Raw genomic sequence first — 25,634 nt, 5'->3', positions numbered from 1 at the left:
CGCTGCTGTGGTCTGGTGTCGATTGAGCTTGACAGAAAACTGGCTCCAAATTGACTCTGAAGAGGTCCTACACATTTTGTAAGAGATGCAACAAAATTCCATGCCGAAACCTAAAACTGAAAATAAAGAACCCAAGTCTGAAAAACTAAATGCTGATAGAAATTATAATACCTAAAATTATTCCTTCGGAATGATGCACACACTTTCATTGCTGCGGAGATGCCAACCCCAATGATAATTTTTCAGGAACAATCTGGATATTTAGATTTTGCATCTCAGCCAGTAACAAACATGCACCATCAGAAAAACTCCAAACAAAATTAATATGGCATTTTATTTTTAGGATATTTTATTTGTTTGAATAGTTTTGAGTGACAAAATATTGATGGCTTTTTTTTTTTTTTTTTTTTTAATCTCCGTTTTGATTTATTCAATAGCATGTCTTGGCACTTCATTGCCAAATGTACAATGATGTACCGACAGTTCTATTTAAAGATTGACACATTACAAGAACTATCATTTTTTTGGTCGTTTAGCAAAGCTGAATTGATTAAAAACAATTGTAAAATAAAATATAATGTAATACTGAGAACCTTAATTGTGCAGCACTCAGTAGTCAAAATCAAAACTCTGCACTCTATTGTGAAATCAAACGAATAAGATTGCTGATATTTATTATTTATTCTACTTGATATCAATGTATTGTACTTTTAATCTTAGAGGCTCCTGTTTTATTCTGTCTTTTCGTGACATACATTTAATGGTAGTTTAGCGCCGGTTTAGCATGGTTTAGCCTTAGCATGTCTTCTCCTGTTAATTACTATTTGTCCTCCTTTCGTGATAATGATGCTTGTCAGAATTGTAGCTTATTTGCCAACATGGAAGTGAATATTAGGTATTATGTTTTCTGAGCCCCAGCTAGAGGTGGGCGATATATATCGTTAGCGATATCATCGTCAATCTTGCCTACACGATGTGTAATTTTACATTAGCGAGTATTAATACTGCCTCGAAGCGAGTCAGCCGACGGCCGCAAAGTTGGAGGAAATGCTGAAAAATCAGTGTGCATTGACGGCAGAGGAGGAGGAAGTGATACTCATTCGCAGAATCAGCGGGCAGGGCCCGGTCACGTGACTCTCTCCGCACTACAGCGGAGCTGGTTCCTCCTCATTTCATTGAGGAGTGTATAGCGGGGATTTATAGCGAGGCGCGAGTCCACGTTGTCCGTAGTCTGTAAATGGTTTGGACAGAGCTGGGCACTAGACCATGTTTTGCCAGTCCGGCCGCGACCCTCCACCCTTGACTTGGGTCAACCCTCCGGCCATATTCCTAAACATTGTCGGCCCCCGCCTCGTTCCGCCCCCCCCCCCGACCCCAAAAAAAGAGCGTTCGTGATTGACGTCGCTGCGGGAGAGACGCTAACGGCAGAGGCTTTTTAAGGATCATTAGGTGGCTAATTTACTATTCAAACCCACTCTGGACATGCTTCAAAATGCGCCACTAGTACTTTACTAGTTACCCAACTCCGTGTGCTTACTTCCATTGCGAGCCCCGGGGTTGGTTTTGTCGTATTGTATAATTATTTGGGTCCAACAGACGGCCAGAATACGCAGTCAACAAGTTATTTTCCACACTTCCCCTCCTTCCCGGCCTTCAAAGTAAAAGCTTACCAGCAAAACACTATACACAGCAAGTTTGCTATGGTGTATATCCGGAAGCAGGGAACGCCAGAAGTAGTGCATGAACTCCACCTTGATTTGGCAGCGTCAGGCTTCGCTTCAAAAAGACAGCGACAACAATGGATATCGTCGCTGCTACAACCATAAAGGGACCGGTATGACTATACGATGCATTTAATTTTAATGCGAAAACGATCTGGAAGGTGGCGGCTAAGGGGGAACGTGGGTGAGTAGCTTCTTTACTTGCAGCAGTAGCAACGAGCTGCGTGGCTCATCCGTCTCCGTGTGGGAAACTGTATATCATCGCAACATGTGAGACAGCAACGTGCGCTCAAGCGTGTTTGTATTTCCTCACTTCACGTAAGCCGCGCCTCCCACCTGCAACTGGGGCATACCATTACAAGAGGGGGCAGGGGGAGGCGGGACAATACCACAATCCCTATAACAGCAGTTGTCACTCGCGCCGACGCGGGAGTAGAAAGGAGCCTAAAAAGAAGCCTTTCACCGAATAGCCTGAGATAAAAATTTGGCCGCCTCGCAACCACGTCACACGCATGAGGGCCAATTAGTGGGCCGGACTAAAATCCACTTCCGGCCATGCTTAGTCCAGCCATTTTTCTAAATTTTGTCGGCCGTCGGATTACGAGGAAAACTTGGCGGCCGCGCAAGCACGCTAAACAAAAGGTTAAACACACACACCCAGAAAACAGTCGCTGAGTTGAACCAACAAATATAAACGCACGCACCCACTCACACACTCAGTACTTAAGCAAGCAAGGCAAACGTGACATCCTGCATGATCGGTTAACATTCAGTTTACACACTTTTAGTCCGCATCATTCATAACTAGCCTGTATTCCCCAGACATGTTGCACAAACTACGACGGTTTATTAGTGTGACGCCAGCATACACCCAAACATGAATAAAGTCACAAGTAAACATATCACAGCGATGAATGAGTGGGAAAATGCACTTTACTGTAAATTGCAGTTTTGTTTTTCAATTTTATTCTGAATACATTGGCCAATTTATGAGAAATGGATGTCGTCATGACGTCTTTTTTTCTCTCGCTGGTTGACACTTCGTCACACGTCACATCAAATTTTCTTCTCATTCTGAATGAGGTAGTTAACACCTTTTTCTCATTCTGATTCCTCTAGTAGTTATGAGCAGTCATACACCAGTACCTACTGCAGCTCAAAATGTCACATCAATATGGAATAACAGCACAGACATTTAAATGACATAAATATTCCCCCAAATCAATGTAAATCTAAACATAATTTTTTGTTTTTAAATTGTTAAATATTGTCGTAGAATATCATTGTTTTGCAGAAGCTGTATTTAGCAATTTAAAAGAGATGTTGCCCACAAACACTGTCTATCCACAAATGGTCTGTGAAGCAAGAGCAGATTTAAAATATTTTTTGTAGAATATCGCCAAATTATCGTTATCGAGTTTTTTGAAAAAATGTCGAGATTTTTTTTTTGCCCATATTGCCCCAGCATATAATTATTGTCATTATTGATTCGGCTGATGTTTTTTTCTTTTTATCATTTACCTTGACTTGTTAGAAAACAAATACATGTAAATGAAAGTGGAATGAATCTAAATCTCAAATAATTGACAACATTAAATCAAGTCCTCCAACTTGAATGTGGAGCCAGTTTGATAGATTACTAAAATGTTAGAGCAATAATAACAACAGCTGTGAAGCAATTTTCTAATCTACTAATGGCTTCAACACCTGATACTTGAATCACTTGCTCGGACACGGAAATGTGCACTTAATCAGCCACAGTTTACACAATGATACACTAGTCCAATATAACAATGTCTTTGACCCTCCACTGCCACATCTTGGTGACACTGTCTCCTACTCATCTTTCTTCCACTTCCCACCAGAGAGAAGTCTAATACTGTGCCACGCTTTTAATTGCAGAAATACATCCTTCCCCTCATTATGGACAGCCGAGAGGACAAGAAGCATCTGCAGAAGATGGAGAGCAACATCGCAGCAATGAGTGGCACGCTGACACAGACAGGTGAAGATTAATATCTTCATCAGTTTCTCCCTCCTTAACATTTTCCCTCATTTATCTGTTGCCAAAATTGGGAGGCCCTGCGCATTTTTAACAAATGATGCCGCTGTCATTTTGCTTTAATTTGAAATTGCTTGTTTACTGTCAGGCTCGAGCTCAATTAATTACGTTTCGCTGAAAAGCTCTTAACCTCAGAATATTAATGAGGAGTCGGGAAATGACAACTTTTCCCCCCCTCCCCCGCCCACCTTCTCTCATCCCCCCACCTTCCATCTCTCTTCCATCGCTGCACCGACCCTATCCAGTGCTTCACTGTCATCATCATCAGCCGCGCTCTGCCCCGTAGGTGGCGAGAAAGTTCATTTTAATTTGCTGTGTTGCTTGTGTGCATGTTGGTTGGATGTGCATGCAGCATGGCACTGTGTGGCATCTGGGCCCAGCATTGGTCCTTGCGGGTGATTAAGTACACAGTGACAGGTGCGGCGCCCATGTTGGACAGGTGAGGAATCTCAAGCTAGCTGTCAGACACGAAGCGAGATCGTGAGAGAGATGCTTCCCATGCTCTTCATCAATATAATTAAAAATCTAGGATGGTGTAAATAAGAGGCCCTTTGACGAAGCTTCTACTCAGCGCCCCCTTTCACCGATGCACCGTGCATTCTCGTCTTGTCTCAGTTCATCCTAAATCATTCCGATTCTCTGATTGTACACACAAAATTGTAAATCGAAGAAAATCTTACCATGACAAGGAATGGCTAGCCTTAGAACCAAGTCACATCGCATGAAATTCAGTTTCCATTATAGATGTTTTTTTTAGTGTGTCTCGTTCCGACTTAGTCGTTCAATGCTACATGAGTTTTTGTAACTTCCGAGGTGAGTAGATTTGAGTAGAGCAGGTAATATGCAGTGTCAAAGAGACATACGTTTGTACTGGGTACCAACGATTGGAGATAAAGGCTAATATTACTGTAACTTCGATCAACGTTTGTCAAGTTGTCATTTGTTTGGTCTAAAGTGCTTCTATTGTTGTTTCACCTTTTTCTCTTGCTCTTTATGCAGTCAATAAATATGACTCCAGTTGGGTAAAGAATACAAACACACTCTTGCGCAGCCAGTGTTGGAACTAATTTGCTATGACTTGCAGTAGTCAAGCGGCCATTGTAGTTAATGACTGTTGTAGTCAACAATTGTGTGTGGGTTTGGGAGTGAGGGGGGGGTTGCAATTACTATACACTACTCCCTCTGCCTTTGCTTTGTCTGTCTCTACCTCTCGCTGCGTCCCTCCTTGCCACACTGAATAATAGCGAGCAGGCGTCTCGCTGCTGCCAACTGCTTGAACCGGCTTTTGTTAAAGTTCATATGTTTCTCTAGTGCCAAGTGCAACAAGGTGATGTATCTAGTTGAACAGTGGACTACATTAGTCTCTCTCGCCAGCACCAGCTCGAGAGTAGGGGCCTTGACTCCCATTATGATTTGCCTGCAACTTCACATAGACAATTAATGAATGGATCTTGGAACAACTTCAGTGCACTGAGGCTGTAATGGAATTGTGCGGCTGTTTGGGCACTCTGTGTCTTTGGGCACCATATTGGTGACCAGCTGGCCATTAAGATATACCGGCCTGGACATATGTAGTGTACATTATATTGAGGTATTTACTGAATAATTTACTGAATGGACAATATGAACCCTCCACACACCAGCTGCAAGCCTCACATATCATTTTGTCTCATCTTTCTGTTGCATGCACGCACACACGCACACATGCACATGCGTGCGTCTAAGCTACAGCTGCCTTCTGATTCATGCTTTGCCAAAGTCATTGACTTGATTATTCTTGGCTTCATGTCTGTGATGACTAGGGATAAGAAGTTATGCATTTTTGTCAGTACAAAGGAGTCAGGGGTTGGATTGTGGACAGTTTGGCTGTAGTTGTTTAAAAACTGGGCCAATGGTAATTCGGAAGTCAGCAACACAGGCTGGTGGACTGACCTACTCATATGGAGAAGTCATTGTGCAGTAAGGCGTCATTAGAAACCAAAAGGGCAGCCCTTGATTTAGCACACGCTTCCTAAGTGACACCTTTTTTAAGAGGGCTGTCGCATTTACTTTTATTACAAGCCTCAGAGAGGTTGGTCACGTTCAGGATCCCAAACTGAATAAGCAGGTTTAATGCTTGACTTTTTGGCACCAGCCATCCTGCTCAAACTTGTATTTTGGTGCGTTCTGCAAGCATAGAAACATCAAACATGTCAGCACCCTACCTATGTTAAACACTACCCCACCCATTTTAAATACAGGTGCTGCCTCTTTGAAAGATCAAATATTTCCTATGTGCCGGTTTTCTACCTCACAGACTGGCTCAAGCCTTTGTCCAAGCCTACATTTCCGTGGTTCTACGCATCCCATTTGGCCGGCTGCAGATCAGGCTTTTAAGCATTGGCCTGACAACCTCAGCAGTGGACCGCCACAATAACTGTTGATGTTAATCCCATTAGGCTTGATTTAACACTTTACATGCCCATGATTTATATGAATGTTTATTGGTTTTCTATAATATAATCAGCTCAGGGAAACTTAATGCATTGTTTGGTAATACATGCGTGACTGGAAGCAGGGGGCAACAAACTGTGCCCACTGTTATTTGAAATCATACACCCGCATCCAACACCAACACTTGAACTAATTCAATCTTCAAAGTCAATGGAAAAAAAGAACAATATTTATTCGGATTAGGAGGGACATTTTGTCTGGCAGCCTCCTCCTAAATGAGAGCCTTGTTTTTTTTCTTTGTTGATCGTTTGAGGATTTAAGATGCATTAGAAGGCAAGTGTCTGGGTGGATAATGGAAGGTTAGAGACTGTTATTTGATTTAAGTTCAGACACTAGAGATTAATATCTTCACCCTATGTGCAGCCCCCAGTGACTGACCAAATAGCGGCTGGCTATTGCCTTTAATTACAATTCTTGGACAGCTTTGATGTTTGATATATAAGTGTAATTTTTGATTTTATTATTTTGTATTTTTTTACACCAAAAATGTAGCCTCTCTATCATATTTACTGTATCGAATACCTTTTTTCCCCCTCCCTGCTTTATCAGTTGAACAGCTACAGCAGACAATGACTTCTCTCCAGGAACTGCTGGTCCAACAGCAGCAGAAAATCCAGGAGCTCTCCCAGGAACTGACTGCAGCAGAGGTAGTTGTCGCCTCGTCATCGTCATCTCAGCATGTTTCACTTATTGCCGACAATGAACAATGAATCATGCGAGTTTTACTGTATTCATTATTGGAAATAATCTCAAAAATAGATTTTGGCTTTTAATTATACTGTAATGCATTCTAAGGCTTGCACGAGGGGGAACCTGTCCTTAAAACCTGCGATTAGGAGTTTTATGTTGTTGTTTTTTTTTCTGTAATAGTGAACACCACCCTCACTCTATTACCGTATCTTTCAATACAGTCCCATGATATAGATTTTGACAAGAAAGAAAAATCCTAACAAGTATGAGACAACGTAACAAAGCAGACAATACTATAAAGGTAATCTTGAAATGACTTACTGTGACGATTGTTGGACAGGCAATAACTTTGAAATTGCAAAGGAGCCCAGTAAAGTTGTTCATCTGAACTCTCCAGATTGATTAGAAGAGGAGCGAAGAGGATTCTCAAAGCTTCTATGCACTAAAACTTCCTGCGCTGCCCTTGCTCATAACTGCCATAGATCGACAGCCTTATTATACAGTTTATCATCAGAACTAAAGCTGCGCAACACAAGTATGGTTCATCTCATTATGGGGCCATAATGTTAAGCCATACTGTCGTTTGTCTTTGCCTTGATTTTTATAGACAGTGTTGGTAATCTTTTCAGAATTTTAAGTGTTTAGATGAAGTGGTTGTGTTCTAAAAAGTGATGTGCTGGCATGAAATGTTGCTCGCAGTTTTTATAACACGGCTCGTAATTTACTTTATGATCTCTGGGCTCTAAAAAGTGTCTTGGAAGTAGACAATCTTAGACAATGTTTTATGTCCACAGCTTGTTAAGCACATGGCTAGCATCTGGATATCGCAGGGAAACATATGTGGACACATCTGCTTGAGCTCAAATGGGGGGAAAAAGTATAAGCGGCTGCAAGATTGATTTAAAGATCCGGAGCTCACTTTGTGCCACCATTTCAAGTTTTGAACAGCTTATTCTGTCATTCAAAACCACAGACATTTTTTTTTAATGAAAAAAATATATATATTATATTTTTTATTCCACATAAAATAAATGATACTTTTTGTTTACTTGATACCTAATATGACTCTGCTTTTCTGCCTGTGCCACTCTTCTTTATTAATGACAATTGTGCCTGAAGTGGAATCCCGCTGATAAAATTGTGGTGGTAATAAGCTCCGGCCACATCACAGGTGGACATAGGAATGTTTTTCTTCATTTTCATTTGTCATTTTCAAATCACACATTGCATTAAAATGTGTCCACTTCATTTGCTGTGAGTACCTTGTTGGAAAGCAGTAGTGTATAAAAGGTATATTTCACATCAAAATACCCATTAAACAAATCGTAAACTCAGCTTTATAGTTACAGCGTAGATCTTAAATTTTCCCCACGAGTCGGTGCAGGAAGACTTGTTGGCCATGGAGGAAATTGGGAAATTGTTTTCAGGTCTAGGATTTAAAATGAGAAACACATGTTTATGTTGGTAAGCTACATTTTATTCACCGTTTGTGGCTTTAAGGGTTTGCCTCACCACACTGCTCAAACTTCGCTATGCTTAGCAATTATACCTCTCAACACGGAAATGTGCCTTTAAGCCAAAACACATGGCGCGTTCGGTTTCTTCGGCTGCTAAGTAAACATTTCTTGTAGTTTGGAAACCACTCATTTGTAGAGGGCATGTCGTGCCCCTCAACTGAAAACTAGAAAAAAAATTCCTCTCTTGCATAAATACATTTTGTCTGGATTTACATTAAACATACTTAGTTCAAGTGACATGGTTCAGCTTTTTTTCCAATTCAAATGTGGGCCATGGCAGTATAAGGACAAACTAAAATGAATGAAATGGAAATCGCGTCTCTTCCAAATGTGAATTAAAATCTCATGTGAATTGGATACCTGCCAATGAATGTACCAGCAGCATATACAGACAGATCGGATGTACAGTCGACCCCGGCAAACTTGCGGTTCAGCACGCGCATATGTGCAGGTAATTTATTATTTTTTTTAATCCAATATTTTTTTTCCCAGGTTTTACCCTCAATTTTGCTGAAAGTGTATAATGACTGTTTATCAGCATTCTCTGAAGAATTTTTTTTTTTTTAAATAATAGTAATAACATTAGCCTAATCCATTTCTATGGGCGTCAGTTATATGCAGATTTTTGCTATTCGTGGGCTGGCCCGGTTCCTATCCCTCGAGAACAGCAGGGCTTGATTGGACTCTGTCAATGCTAGCCTTAGGGCATTGAAAGACGGCAATCAGTGGCATAACGTGCGTCTGTCCAAACAATACAAAAAGAAAAATATCACCCTGAGTAAATCTAAACTACTGTGAAATGTACTAATGGATAGATTAAAATAGTTCCTGTAGTTACCTGCATTAACCAGTGGTGACAGTGTGTCAGTAAGGCTAGCTTAATCGTACGTAATATTGAATATTTGCATTTTTAAAAAAACAAATCTATTCTGAGTTGTTGCTGCTTGAGGCTGATGTGTGTACCTGTGTTTGTACTTTATTGAGTTGTGTGAGCATGTACATTGTTTCAGATGTTAAGTATAAACAGGGATATGAGCATTAAATTGGAATAGGGCACTTCGACCTGCATTGTAAATGCAGCCTTTGATATACTGTACATTACAATACCTCATGGCATGGGATTGTTTAGCTTTTTTCACTATTCTGTCTTGGTTCATTGGCTGTATTGCAACAGCCTAACTGAAGTATAGATTTGCCCCTGGATGATTCATCCCTGATGTGAAAAAGACTGCTATATTTCTACCCCATTATCATTACAAATCTGCCTGTTAACCATGTTTGCCCCGCTGTCTCAAATCACTGATCGTTCTCTTTATTAGTGGGTACAGCATCGAAGATTAGAAACTGCCTCCTAGCTTGTGTAAGACTAACTGCCAGTGGGAAATAGCATAAATAGAGTGAAATCAATTGCACTGTACCAGTGTTTCCACTCAAAAACTCTCCTCTGGGGACTTCCTTTTCAAACTAATTCCATCATAAATATACATGCGCTACTTGAAAATGTAGTGTCTGCTGGCAGAGGAACTGAATTCATTTGCCTTCAGACACTCTTAAACAAGGCTTGCTAAAGATCTTTTTGCTAATGGTCCAAAGGCATTTATCTTCATTTAGCCAGATGAGCTGTTGTCCTTGAGTGCTGCTATAGTTGATATGTCTTATTTTCTAGCAGTGAATACAATGTATTTAATCTATTTTCTTCTTTACAAACACTTAGCAGAGAAATCTCTATTTATAAAAATACAGTGTGCAATGTGTTAGGAAAATAAATACACATCTCGTAGGTTAATTATTTTGGCATATTTTAGTATTGTTTGGATGGTTGGACATTTGCATGTGCATTTTTTTTTTTTTTACAATATGCTCGGAGAGATGAGTGCACAATTAAATTCTTTACTGGTAAGGCCACACATAGGTCATAGAACGCTGCTCCCGCTTTCCAGGAAGTCGGCTAGACCTCAAAAATCTTATTTGCATAATGTCATCTCAATGATGAAGTCACAAATTGGCTGAATGTTAGCTTGAATGGGCGAGAATCAGTTGCTAGAGGAAATGCGTTACAAAAAGGCTTTAATGTTATTATTTTAACAAGAGTCTTCCATGGAATTAATCACGTACGTATGTATTTTTAAATGTCTTGGGTACAATTAAACCTAATATATAAGGGTAATTGTGTTATTGTTGTTCTGGGTTTGAATTGATTGAATTCAAAATATTACATTTTAGATTTTGTTGAAAAAGTCTGTCCATTAAACTGTCTTACCTGGTTTTAGCATTGATGCTAACTTGTGTTCAGTTCATGTGCTGTAAATATGAAACAACTTTGCATCAGAAATTCAAAGATTCTGTATAAGTCTAAGTGATAAAAGCCCCCCCATACACACACACACGCACCCACACACGCACACACACACCCACACGTACACACACACAAAGCTTTTTAGTAGTATTTAAAAATCCAGGTCACCATGCATTTCAAAGTGAAAGTGAACTTTCAGATCTGGGGGATTTTAGTGCCGATGCCATGGAATGGATCGCTGATAATTATCTTGATCAGCAGTTTGTGCAAACATCAGATCTTACAAGCTGCTGCGGTGTGTGAGATATGTCAGCACTTGAGGTTGAGCGCACTTTCAGTCTCAGCGGACATTGATACTCCAACACTTAGCCTGCAGACAAGCACTTAACACTGAAGTTCCACACAATGTGTGTGTATACACGCTAACATAATGTATCTCAAAGTTGAAATTCTGCACGGGCTCAATGTTTGATTAGGTTTCTTCGAATTTAATAAGACATGTCAGAGATAGTGTTGCTCGACAGCATCGATGTAAGATAATACATGTTATGTATGTAGCAAGAGGTTAACAGTTTCATTGCTAAGCCTTCTTTTTTTTTTTTCCTATCAAGTGATATAAACCAACGCTTCCCAACTGGTCTCACCTTGGCACCCACAGTTTCCCACAGCCGAGTTATTTTAGTTTTCATCTTTCTTATCTATTTTCAAGAGCTGAAGAGTAGAGTCTATCCATTCATAGATTTGTTTTCTTAGCGCTTGTCCTCATTAGGGGCGCGGATGAGCTGGCACCTATCCCGTTTGACTTTTGGCAGAGTGCAGTGGGAGGAAAAAGCATGTGAACCCTTTGGAATTGCTTAACTTTCTGCATGAATTGGTCATAACCAACAGACAGACATTGGTCTGACTTCCATCTAAATCACAAGAATAAACCAACAGGTTCACGTACTTTTGCCTCGCATTGTTCATCCTGTTCATAAAATTGGATACTTTTTCTTTCAGTGCATAAATTGAGGAAGAACATGACAACAGCATGTATCATAGTCTGTAAAATTGGATCAAATATCAACACTGTACATAATAAGGCAACACAAATCTGATTTCTCTTTTTTCCTTCGCTTAAAGGAAAAAGCACATGACTTACATTATTGAAAAACGAGGTTGTTTGCTTTTTTTTTTTTTGTCCTTCAAATACGCTTTGTTACCCCTGATTCCAAATAGTTTTTTTTTCTTGTCATTCGGAAAACAATGCTGTGAAAATGGTTCCACTCATATGGCTGTTTGTTATTGGGGATTCAAGTCTCTCTCGCTCTCTCTCTCTCTTTTTTTAATTCTATCTGGAGCTAGATGTAGTGACCAAATCTTAAAGCGGATGTCAACCCAAAACAATTATTTGCAATATTTTCTATGTGTCGTCACTAGTCGAAACATGTCTTTCGGATTAATATTGCGTTTGTCGCATATGAGTTGAGCAGTAAAATCCAACTTTTTATTTTTTTTTTGTCCATCTCAGTGGGCGGCCATTTTGCTGCTTTGCTGTCGACTGAAAATGACCTCACAGTTGCTCAGCGCTCAGGTAATGACCAATAATGGCTCAGCTTCAGAAAACCAGTGAGCTGTGATTGGGCGTTACCTGAGCCCTGTACAACTGTGGCTAGGTTCACACAGGTCTTAATGGTCAATTCAGATTTTTGGGAAAAAATCGGATTTTTTTTTTTTTGCGTAAGCGTTCATATAACATTATAAATGCAAACTCGGTCTTGTCTGCTGTATGAATACATGCGACGCCAAAGTGACCCGCATGCGCAGAAGAGGAGACGACGTCACTCATGATGTATTGTTTATGGAAGTAAATGTGGTCCAACGTGTCGGGGCATTTCTACAGTGAAGCGATTAGGTAGGAGGTAGAAATAAATACAGTATTTGGGGGAAATTGAGACATCACTAACGATGACGTCGCGTCATAACCGTGTGTAAAAAAAAAATGAATCGAACTGATCCGTTACTGAATTACTACAATCACCATAAATGTCCACTTTATGCTTCTTGTTTCAAGTGGGATTAAAGTCAAATATAAAGTCAGAGCTGGGCACATTGCGAGCCCCTTGGTTGGTTTTGTCATAATGTATAATTATTTGGGTCCAACAGACGGCCAGAAGTCACATTCAACAAGTTATTTATTTTCTGCACTTCCATTCATTCACGGCCTTCAAAATAAAAGCATACCAGCAAACCACTATACACAGCACGTTTGCTATGGCGTATTTACGGAAGTAGAAGATGTCAGAAGAAGTGCATGAACTCCACCTTGATGTGGCAGCATCATACTTGAGTGCTGCGCGCAGCTTAATATACTCCCGGACACAAGTTGTTTTGAAACCGTTAAGTTCCAAGTCGGGGGGCGTCTCTTCAAAAAGACAGCGACAACAATGGATATCGTGCCTGCCACAACCATAAAGGAACCAAAATGACTAGACGATGCATTTAATTTTATTGCCAGACTAGTTTGCTTTTGCAGCAGCAACGAGCTGCATCTTCTCTCTCCTCTCCGTGTGGGAAACTGTATGTCATCGCAACATGTGACATAATGGACCGATCGGAGCAGCAACAATTCCTGATGTGTGAGTGGCATGTGTTGTAGACCTGTGGCCAACAGCACAATGCGTCGGTCACGTGAAGCAATGCGGCAGTTGTCGCTCGCGCCGACGCGGGAGTAGAAAGAAGCCTAAAAAGAAGCCTTTCACTGAGTAGGCTGAGAAGAAATTTGGCCGCCTCTCGACCACGTCAAACGCACGAGGGCCGACTAGTGGGCCGGACTAAAATCCACTTCCGGCCATGCTTAGTCCAGCCATTTTTCTAAATTTGTCTAGAATTCTTCTGCAAGCCCATTTTCTTTTCTCTCAAAATCAAGAGACTTTTCTAGTTGGAAATTTGGTTTCTCTAGTTTTGAAGGCTTCAGTGCTTCTTTGGTTAGTGTTGATCTACACTAAACACACCGGGCTCTGCCTCATGACCTCCACTCACAAAGTCGTGTTTATGAAGTCACGGTTGCACTTGCGCAATTGTTTTGCCTCTTCGTGCGGTTTGGCATCACCTACAATTTCTATTTTTGTTTTTTAAATACTTGATTATTTTAGTTGTTAGTTTTCTTGTACTTCTATGCACGGATAAATAACAGTGATGCCTTTTTGTCACCTACTGGCAGGAAGATAAATTGTAACTGGGCATCTCCTTGGAAAAAGCAGCAGCTAATTTATATTTATTCGGTAAAATACGCTGCCTTGCCGCCCACAGGTACACCATTGTAATTATTTTGTGGCCCACAAGCTGGCGCTTGCAGTCCAACTTTGGGCCGTAGCCCATGGTTAAGAATCACTGATCTAACTCAGTCAATATAAGGTAAATTTATGTATACAATGAATTAGACTTTACTATATTGATACCTTGGGGAGGGAAGGGCTTAAGATAGTTCTAATGAGGTGACGACTGTAATAAGAATGTTGTCTGCTGGCTCCCAATGCAACACATGTAAAACATGTCTCCCTATCAGCACGGCTTTGTAACTGATAACCACCATCACCACTCAGAAAATACATCTCATCTGCTCCTTTTCTTTAGCCCTTCACTTTTCCTCCTCAGCCTCCTCCTGGCTCACTAAATGAGTGTGATCCCTTTCAGATGTGATTCAATTAATTTCTCTTAGATTTAATTACAAGCGATAGAGTCCAAATTATCACTCTTTCCCTGATAGGGGGTCCACAATTCCTAACAAGCATCCTCAGGTGAGTTAGGAGGGACTTAATTACAGTTTTAGTCCAGTTTCCCCATGACTTTGCCCCTTCTCACTGGAGTATCCTCACGTAATCTATTCTTGCTCATGTGCAAGTCTTTATTGTAGGAACAGACACCATCTATCATCCATCATTGTACAGTACAGCTTAATATTATTCAACCTCATTGCATATTTATTTGCAATGTTAACAAGGTTCCAATAGTTTGCAATTAACCAACAAAACACTGACAAATGAAATAGCTCAAAACACAAGCAGCCATTACTTTTATGTAAGTCATCACAAGGCTTTTGTATAAACTTTTTTGCATATTGCATGGAACATATATATGTGGTAAAAATAATATGTGGTAACTGGAGTGATTTTTAAATGACGCTGTTTTCTTTGTACTTTTTTTTTTTTTACAGAAAAAAAAGAAAATCATTCATTTTGTCCAAAAGTGGATGACAAATTAAAAAACTAAAAAAAAGAGCAGAAGTAATGGTATGTCTCCCTGCATTTGGAGGCGGTCCACCTGTGATTTCTACCTCGATTTATAGGAATAATGCCTGTAGTCCAAAGCAGTAGTATTACTGATTTAATGATTATGTAACACAAGATCCCTGAAGTAACTGAGGTCAAAGATCGAGTCATTGCCTGTTCCTTTTTTTTTTTTGCTCCACCACACACTGGTCTCCTTCAAACCTTCAGGGATTACTTCTGTGTTTCAAAGAAAGATATGTGGAAATGATTTGGAATCTGCTCCGAGAAGCCTGTCAAAGTTCATATTAGTTCTAGAGGCAGGACTTGATTAAAACCCATGATCTAATTAATTTGATTCGTAATTAATTTAATTTATCAGTATAAATCAAATTTAATTTAATACAGTACATATATTTGACACCACAAGCTATGTTTTAAACTCAAATACTTTTTGGTTGACAAATAGAAATAAATTCAATCGCTAAAATTGCACATTTCCATCAGGCCACCACAAAACAGATTAGTTAAGAAAGTGCAAATATAGGAATATCATTTCAAGATGTATTTTCAGATGGTAATATTGAAAAGGCACTAGCTCATTAATTCAGGTTGGCTGTAATTAAGTTTTTGAATGACATCTCAATGACTCATTCACTTTTGAGTGGAAATATTTGTTAATCTTTAACTTTCAATCACATTCGAGAACAGTGCATTTAACTGACCAACAATTTAATATCATCGCTATCCTGTGAAAAACACTTATCTCAATTTTTTTCAATGTTCTTCTTATTATGTAAATGGTGTTTTTTGTGTTACTGACATTGCATTAATGTGAAAATGAATTTTGTTATCAAAATTGGACATAAGTGTTTTTCACAGGGCAGCGATATTAAGTAGCACGTCTATGATTGAAATTTGGCAAAAAGAACACAAAACAAAAGCACACACGCAAAAAAAAGAAACAGTCTCTTATGTTGTGAGTGTGTGTCCCTTTTAAGGAATGGGAGAATGGAGAAAAACAGAGTGAGGGAACTCGAGCACTAAGTATGAAGGGAGTTTAGCTGTGTGCACGTTGCATGAAATCCCAACCATATACACTTCAGTCCCTTTTATTCTCCCTGTATAATAAACATGTATTTTATAGGGTCAGAATGATCAGCCGGCCGATTAAATCAACCGATATGGCGCTTCAAACATTGACCAAAATCATCAGCCAAACGACCGATGTTTGCCAATTATTTTTACCTTGATCTACTCTAGCCATTTACAACAATTGTGACTAGTGACACTGGTCTTATTATTTCTTACACATAAATCTGTACCATAACCTTGTTTCCTTAAATACTGAATATACAGTATGATCAAATTTGTTGATAAGATCATCATTCTATGGACTTGTCATTCAAAACAAAGCATATCATATACTTATTTTTTTACAAGCAAGGCTTACTCAACTCAAGTCAACTTTATTAATATAGTACAGTGGTACCTCTACTTACGAAATTAATTGGTTCTGGAAGAAATGTCTTAAGTACAAAATGTTGTAAGTAAAGACGCGTTTTCCATGTAAATGCCCTAATTCGTTCCAAGCCCCCCAATATTCAGACATAAATGTTTTATAAAACATAAAAATGCATCAAAACATGTAACAAATAAATGTGACAATTAGATTATTGCACAATAAATGACAGTTGTGCATAATGTAAAAAAAGAAAAAAACAAAGAATAGAGTAAAGAATAAAAATGATGGTCGTTTACCTTTTAATTCCTGTCCTCATCACTTTTTTGCCCTCTTTGTTTCATGTTCTCTCTCAGAAGTGTTTTTTGCCTGGCGTTTTGTAAAGAACTGATTTAATAACGTGGCGACTGTCAATACATTACGGTCATATTCTTTGGCGAGGTCAACCAAACGCATCCCTTTTTCATACTTGTCTATTATCTCTTGCTTTGTTTGTATGGACAAAAAAAACGGTTTTCTCCTTTTTTCCTTTCCTCGTTTCTAATTCACGTAAAACTATTGGAACACCTCATGGCCCGAGGGGCGAATGACGAGGACGCTGCATCTATCTATCTACCAGTCTATCTACACACATAGAGACATACAGAAGAGGTCCCTCTTAGCCAATGGGACGCCAGGAAGATGCTAGGTAATAGCCAATGGCAGAGCAGCTATGAGCATGTTGCGTTCAGGAAACTCTGGAGTTTCGACTAGCAGCCCATACTGCTAGTAGCAGCCCATACTGCTAGTAGCAGCCCATACTGCGAGTAGCAGTCCATATTTTTACCTTTCGTATCCTGAAATTTCTTTCGTAACAAGAGGAAATATTTCCCTGTTTCGTAACTTGAAAATTTCGTATGAAGAGACGTTCGTAAGTAGAGGTACCACTGTACTTTAAAACAACCATTTCTGAATACAAAGTGCTGTACATGGAGTGAAGATCAATCATACAATAGCAAATACGGTGAAAACAGTAAATTAATAGCCCAAATTAATTGAATCAATTAAAATTATTAACAATTAATTAACCAATCAATCCATTAACTAATTAATCAATCAATTTATCAATCAATGAATACTAACACAAATACAGCAGACACCATGAAATAATAGAACAATGCCGGATCTCCTGTTGAGTCAAAAGCCTAAGAATAAAAATATGTCTTAAATTGGTAGGCAACTCCCCAAAATTCTTTACAATTAAATTTTCTATGCGACTACACAAGTCTAAATATGACATTCTGATTAATATTACGTTTGTGGAATGTCAGCGGGCAGCCATTTTGTCACTTCTGTCGACTGAAAAATACCTTTCCTAGTTGCTCAGGTAATAATCAATCATGGCTCACTTGTTTTCTGAAGCTGAGCCATGATTGGTCGTTATCTGAGCCTTGAACAACTGTGATGTCATTTTCAGCCGACAGTGGCAAAATGGTCATTTTCTATTTATTATTTAAATTCTCGGTCTCTTACCAATGAAATGCATCAGAATATACATGTGACGGTATTGTACGCCCGCGGAGGATGTTCGGGAATTCTTTCGAAACATAATGGCGGACGCCACGGTTGCGGGAGCCATGCAAGTTGTGCAAAGAATTGACCTGGATGTCACTTTTTAACACACAACTTAAAGTCATGGTTTGGTTAAAAAAGAAACATAGTAAAATAAAAATATAGTGCAACATAAAGCATAACATGTGTTAAATATCACACATTTAACTACTGTTTACGCCATAAATTAAATGCATTGCACCGCACAATGCATTCTGGGAACCAAAAAGGATAGCTATTTTTTTAACAATATATTTACAGCTTATCCCCGCTGTTCGAAGGGAATAGTGACCAGGCCGGATGCCAACTTTGACCAAAAAAAAAAAAAAAAAATGTCATCTGCCTCAAAAAATCCATCAGGCCCCATGCACTATATATATATATATATATATATATATATATATATATATATATATATATATATATATATATATATATATATATATATTTTTTTTTTTTTTTTAATTAGTAAATTGTTTTCATGTGTGTGTCAGAGATTGAACACATTTGACAAACTGTAAAGCAGTTGTAAGCGCTCATGAGCGTGCCCGTTGTTTAAGATAAAGCCATGATGTAAAACGCCGCACACCGCCTTCAATTTTCTGCATAGTAGGGACATTTGTGTTAAAGCAGCATGATTCATGCCGTGGGGCCATAAATATAACTGTCGTGGGGTTGTTTGTCCTAAAAGCCACATGCAGTGGCGAGGTTGCCCAGGTGACAGGTGAGAGTCATGATTCCCTACACAAGTGTTGAGGCTTTTTGTGTTTACCGTGTTTGTTTACTCAATAGCCTGTCCCTTTTTTTGAACAAAGCTGTTTTTGAAATTATTTTATATCGCACTGAGTGACAATGGAGGGGTTGTTGAAAGAGGCATGTTGACTTTGGGTGTGCTCATTGTATTTTCCTATAGGCGGCGTCTGCAACCAGTCGCATCCTGGACAACCAAACAGTTGGAGAGCTGAAGGCTGAGATAGGCTCTTTGAAGGCTTTACTGCTCAGCAGGTAACAAAGTTGTTCAGTCCCCCCCCCTACACACACACACACACACACCGCGTGACAGTATTGAAGAGGAGCATCCCTCTTGAATCACTTGTATACATATCTGACTACATTTTAATAATACTATTGGTACATTTTCATTCATCCACACCATGTTATTTTTTAAGGGACAATAATATTTTTAATGTGGACGACTAATTGTTTTCCACCCAAGATGCCTTCAGTTCGTCGTTGCATTTGTAAAACAGGACACCAGCATCATGTTCAAATATGCTCATAGTAAAAGATCAAACCATGGCCTACTATACATACCGGGTTGTATCTTTTTCTTCAACAGGTTAAATAATGAATACACTCTGAGGTGACCTTTTTATCGGAACCTGTTTTTGGAGCAACTTTTATTGTACAGACAGCAACATTAACTCTTGGAGGATGCCTGGTGAGGTACAGTGTGGTTATTCACCACCATGCATCTCCAGTCTGATATATGTTTAGTAAGAGGAAATAACAGCCTGCCAAATGTTCATGTTGACATCAGTTGATGCGCAGATCATCATCTTGCGAACAAAGCCACAGTCTTAAAGTGGAAGTCAAACATATTTTTTCAAGAATAAAAACAAGTGGATTTTGCTGCTTAACACATATTCCACAAACGCAATATTAATCGGAATGCTGTGTTTCAACTAGCGGGCCTGCTGGGAACATATTCATGAAAAAAAATATGTTTGGGTTGATTTCCACTTTACGCCTGTTTTTAAGTTGTTGTACTGCTCCAGGAATCACACAAACACTTATGTTGAGGTATGAATGAATAAAAGATTATATGGTCTTCCAAATTAGTTGCACACTTAGACAACCATAAATGTCAAAGTGCTTTTGGGTTATCATTTCACTGTGGCATTAGAGGTTACAGATTGCACCATTGCTTTAATTTCACAACTTGCTTTAGACCATTAGCATACTGCAGTCATCAGCATTTCAGCACCATCTTCTTTATTTTCATACTTTTATGGGTAAACAAGACACCTATTGGTCCTATGATCTTACTTTTACTCACCTATTAGTGAGAGTAAAGTGAAGAAGGGAAACACAATGTAGATGGGGAAAAAACACTATTTCTTGATCAAAAGTGTTGTCTTTTTTACTGTAACTGCTCCACAGAGTCCTGACACTAACAGCCAAGATCAATTTGTCCAGTTAAGAGGATTCCATTTACACGTCTCTCCTGAAGTATTGAAGCTGATAGGCCACTTCCTTTCTTTTTTCCATAGAGTGACATTTGAGTTTGACATCAATGTGGGACGTTTCATCTTTTATTTCCAGATATTTACATGTGGATCTGAATGACCACTTGGAATATGGTACCTGTTTGAACCTTTTTCTTATTCAAACAATAAATTGCACTCGATTTCGTTCCTCGGGATCGCGTTTAGGTTTGCTCAAGAAGTCTACATTTATACCTCTTGGATATTATGTAAGCATCATGACAACCAGAGAAGATAAGAGATGATGGGAAATTAGAATTACTGCACAAACATTGGCTATAGCCACTACAACCATTTTGAAGAAACCACTGGTGTCCTAACAGATGTTGAATGGGGAGAATAAAGAAAATGGCAGCAGTCAATGAAAGAAACATTGTGATTGGAACAAAAGCCTCAAAAGAATTGTGGCATCAGCAGCAACCACCACCGGGAATGAATGAAGGCCATGAACAAAAGTACAGATACTGCACACGAAGAATAGGAAGGCCAGACTGGAATTTGCCATAAAGTAAAGAGATGAAATATTATCATGCAGAAATACAATGAGCCAAAACAACAAAGGAGGCAAAAAGTGGTAGGTTATAAAGCATGAGTTTTACCTGCTAAAAAGGAGACTAACGGTAGAAACTCCACCGCCAAAGCGGTTGCTGTCCAAGCCTGGGACAACATCACAAAAGAAGAATACAAAAGGTTCGCAATGTCAGCGGGTCTCAGGCTGGATGTGTTTTTTTTGTTTTTTTTTAATAAATCAAATGACTTGGTTGTAAATGTGAAGCCGATCTGTTGCAATACTTCTGCTCGCCTATGAATGTGATGTTTATATGTGACTATGACAACACAAAAAAAATAAGTTTTGCATTCTTTAGCGCACAGCTTGTGTAATACGATGCCAAGTGCAAAAGCGTTGGCCAATAAATCATGGGTACTACTATTTCCGTGTGATAAGAGAATTGATCATGTTTTTATTCTCTGTCACAGGAGACAATTTCCTTCCACTCCTTCTATTTCTAAGATCCCCTCATGGCAGATTCCCTTGAAGGGGCCATCAGCTTCCAGCTCCCAGTCGGCCAACCACAGCAGCAGCGACATATCACCTGTCAGTAACGAGTCAGCCAACTCCTCCCCAGTCAAAGATGGTCGCCTCAGCCCACGGGATGTACTGGGTGGGGCACTGGGTGTCAACGGTGATGTCGTGGGCCCTGACACTGCGCTGCCCTTGGGCTTGAAAGACCAGGTTCGCTTGGAGGTGCAGGGGGAGGAGGAAGAGAATGCCGATGATAGCCAGGAAAAGGAAGAGGTGGACGGTCCAAGCATGCAGAGCGAGGATCGTCAAGGTGGCGATGGACAGATCCACAAACAAGAGGATAAACTGAGGCGGCCAGAGGGTGCTGGCAATGAAAGTGAGGTGGATTAGACACCTGTTAAATTCCCTTTTGCACCTGTCTGTTTGTGACTCCTCCGCTTACACTCATTCTGCTTCCATCAGCACTTCTGTGGGCTTTGGCTTTTTTCAGTCGCACTCTACAGTCACTGGAACATCGCCACTCAAACTTAATTCTCAGAGTTGCGAATCGCAAAAGTTTTCAAGTAATTGGTGCCTCTCCCCATATCTCACCAAAAAGTTTTTATTTTTGCAAATATTTTGGTCAAAGGTCGAATCTGAGCTCACAGAGAGATTGCGGCTGGACAGCTTCACAGGGCTCTATGTAAATTGCGAATAATGATTTTTTCGCAGATTTTTCATTGCAGCTCTGATGTAGCAAACACTTCATGCAGGATTTCTATATACCTTGATTACCTTTTCATCCCCAAATTAAAAGACAGCATCCTAAGTAAAACGTTTTGAGGAACTAACTAGGCAGTATAAATACTCTTAAATGAAATACTTACATCATTTCATTTACAGCTTTGTCGGTGGTGCAGCTGTGGGTCAGGTGTCATATGTCCGTTTGTTCATTCCGAAAGTTATTGTACCGCTTGCAGTGAAGCGTTAGCTAAGTTCCTTTTTGATGACAATTGGAAAGGACAATCCCGACCAGGGCCGGAGCTTTTAGCCTCTTTTATGTGCGCTTCCACATTGGTGTCAGTCTGTCAATAATTCACAAGGCCAGCGCGGTGGCATTTGGGTGAAATAAAAGCCCTGAAATTCAAGATTAGAATGTGATGAGTGGCTTTGTTCCATGCAAGTGTCAGGATGCTCAGAGGCTCAGAGGAGAGTGGTAGATAAATGGTTTTTTTTTTCCGCTGCTTTCCTCTTTCATTGAGGGCTGAATTGCGAATTATGGAGGGTGTTTGTTTGTGCGTGGCAGGTGAGCGGTGTGTTTGGTGGTGGCGGGGGTGGGGGCTCGTGCACTGTGTTGTTTCTGCATCTCCAGCATAGAAGCTGATTTGGTTTGTGAAGTATGTTAATAATCAAATGATCAACAAATAACAGATGTATTAGTTCATGCAGCTTGAAATGTCAAGCAGGCTAAACGCGCAAATCTAATACAGAAATCCCAGTCGCATTGTGTTATTTTCCGTAACAAGCCCCCCGGTCCAAATTAGGCAGATCCTCCCACAGTGACTAATCTTTACTGAAAACTGCGCCCCTATTTTGTTATTATGATGCAGTGAGACACCAAGGGCTGCCACAGATGGAAGTTGCAGAATTTGTGTCACTTGTTTTCTCAGTGTGTGTGCGGAGGTGGATGCGGGAAGCTTATAAAAATGTCCCGTGATTGAAAAGGAAAGTAATAAATGAATACTTGACTTATTGAATTAGTCACTCTGTCTGCAGCTCGAGACGGGTCCGTGAGTGAGAAGACAGGATAAATCTCGGCTCTTGTGCCACGTTCATCTCCCATCACGTGGCCTTCATAGGAACACATCAAGGTGGAGGGACGCAGCGCTTATGTGATCGTAGTTCTTACAAGAGCTGGGCATCGTCAAACCGCCACCGAGTTCCCGTCTGCATATTTAATCGACCCACGTGGTCCCACTCGGTCCGAGTCAACCAGACGGCATCGAGAACGTACTAACCTGTACCACGTTACGCGCAGGTGCCGCACTCCTGACACGTGGCCGAGTAAGGGAAAAAATGAAAAATCAAACACTGTATTAGGGTACTTTGCAGTCCCAGAGACGCAATGACATGTGCCCCATATTGTTTTTCACGGATCGCCACGTTGTGTGTGTGTGTGTGTCTTATGTTTTTATTTGATATTTTTTCTTTGTTTGGCAGCGTGTGACGTGAAGATTACGTTCTCGACGCCGATTGGCTGTCGCTGACGAGGGATGGACCGGGACCACGTGGTCGATTAAATATGCAGGACTGAACGCGGTGGCGGTTAGGCGATGCCCGGCTCTGGTTCTTACCAACCATTTACTGTATGTGTGAATCCTCTGCCTCTGTACCTAAAGCTGATAAGAAAACTGAAAATAGCAAGCTTTAATGTAAATTATGAAATTTCTATTCATTTATCTGTTGGAAGGGTGTCAAATAATAAAAATGGTTTTCAATGATATAAACCATATGTGTTTATTTTCATGCTGTGTTTGGTAGTGTTGTCCATTTTATAGGCTACAATACACTCTGGAGCTGTGTCCAAATTTGTAGGCTGGGTCCTCCGAAGGCTGAATTTTCAGCCAAATGACGGAACTTCCGGCACAACTCGACCTCATTCCGATGTCCAGAAGACAAAATGGTCGCCCCCAGAGATTGCTAAAAAACAGTGGATTAACACTTACTCCACAAATACAAATGTTTGCATTGACTTCCACTTTAAAGCTTCCCTGTTCATTCGAAATGCTTCTGTATACTCCCACGCGTCCGCTCTGCATCTCACTGTGCACTTCTGAGTGGGATTATGCATGGGCGGTCATCCTGCGCATGAGTTAAATGAGTCAAATATTTTGACGCGATCAATTACAACATTTGATTACCGCCCGTTTGACAGCAGTAATATATATATATATATATATGTATACATATATATAATATATATATATATATATATATATATATATATATATATATATATATATATATACTTCCCCAGGGTAAATTCAAGTTGTGTAATGGCCTAACCAAGGCCCCATTGTCCATCCATCCATTATCCGAATGCCAGATGTAAATTCAACTGCAATGTGAAAAAGGGTTGCCCTTGCAATCTGGCATGCGTTGAGCACTTTTGCAAGGAGGAGTGGACAAATATTTCCATCTTGATAAACTGCCCAATTGTAACAGTGTCATTAAAGAAAGCATAAAAGCATATACTTCAGCAAAGTAATAGTTTCACCTATGAAGCAATACAATTCTTTTTCACTTAATATGGCTTGCAGGTCACGTTATATGTTTAAATTTTGAAATTTATTGTGGTATCTCTTTATAGATTAGAAAAACCTGGTCTTTTGTCAGTGCTCAGCATAAATAAGTACAAAGCCTTTGAAAAGTAAGCATGTTTATCCATTTATCTGGAAACAAGAAAAATGTTCCTAATTTTGATGGTTATACTATTTTTTGTTGAATTTTAGGGAAGTTTATTTTTCTTTGCTTATTTTATATATTTTGCATTGCTTGGCATTCATCGGGGTGTATAGTGCTCATTGTTTGGAAAAAAAATCCACCGCATTCGTTACAGTATTTTACACTACAGTATGCTTTAGGAAATATCAATTCTGAAAACTCCAGCACTTAATATTCCATACAGCACATCTGTATTTACAGTTTCACTTTTCGTCATTTGTCATTTCACTCTGTCAGGTAGGATGACCCTTCGAGAGGGGGCCTCATTTTTCCCTTCATAATCTACATTCTTAATATTACTATGCGTAATCAAGAGTATGACTTAAATTTATCTGGGTCTCAATGATCAATAGTGTTCGAAGAGGTGTATAAACTTCTGTGTGGTTTGATCCTGCTTCCCTTTGTAATCCATTAACCTCTTTCTGGACCTGAAGCCAACCTGAAATTTATGGGAACCAACTGTAATAAATCCTCTTGTACATCATTTAGTGTCTGAGGGTATTTGGATGTTGTTGTCCATAAAGCGGCTTCCATCTACATCACTGAACAACAGAAGAGTTTGCATACTCTACTAATACTACAAACTGAAAATACACTTGAAGTCTGTTTTTGCTAAGTTCTCCCTCATTTGGGACAAATTATTTGCTCAATGCGGCACCTTGGTTTTGACATCATTTTGCTCCCTGGCTGGGGGCCTTAACCTCATCAATCATGCTGCTAAACGGAGAGCACTCAATAGGATAGTGTATTGATGTGCTGTGAACTCGATTGTTCACTGGAAC

The 25,634-nt window shown here is 39.7% G+C and overlaps 1 protein-coding gene across 6 annotated transcripts in view; it reads left to right on the top strand.

Annotated features, from left to right (window-relative positions):
* pex14 (peroxisomal biogenesis factor 14) overlaps window positions 1-23,855 on the top strand; it is a 78,883-nt gene extending 55,028 nt beyond the window's left edge. For 3 of the 6 annotated variants that reach the window (XM_086051218.1, XM_086051260.1, XM_086051250.1), the window contains 5 exons: window positions 3,624-3,726; window positions 6,826-6,923; window positions 18,992-19,083; window positions 21,324-21,745; window positions 23,569-23,855. In XM_086051218.1, coding sequence (XP_085907344.1) covers window positions 3,624-3,726; window positions 6,826-6,923; window positions 18,992-19,083; window positions 21,324-21,745; window positions 23,569-23,615 — 762 coding nt within the window. In that variant the 3' untranslated portion in view covers window positions 23,616-23,855. Of the gene's footprint in view, window positions 1-3,623; window positions 3,727-6,825; window positions 6,924-18,991; window positions 19,084-21,323 lie in introns of all 6 variants that reach the window. The other 3 variants (XR_015089510.1, XM_086051226.1, XM_086051242.1) reach the window with 3 other exon arrangements.
* The last annotated feature ends 1,779 nt before the right edge of the window (window positions 23,856-25,634 follow it).

This window comes from Filicampus tigris, chromosome 1 (assembly GCF_054856515.1).
Source record: "Filicampus tigris isolate MCC_2025a chromosome 1, RoL_Ftig_1.0, whole genome shotgun sequence".
Taxonomy (NCBI): Eukaryota; Metazoa; Chordata; class Actinopteri; order Syngnathiformes; family Syngnathidae; genus Filicampus; species Filicampus tigris.
Note: the sequence above shows the minus strand (reverse complement) of the source record. Positions and strands in the feature narration are given on the sequence as shown.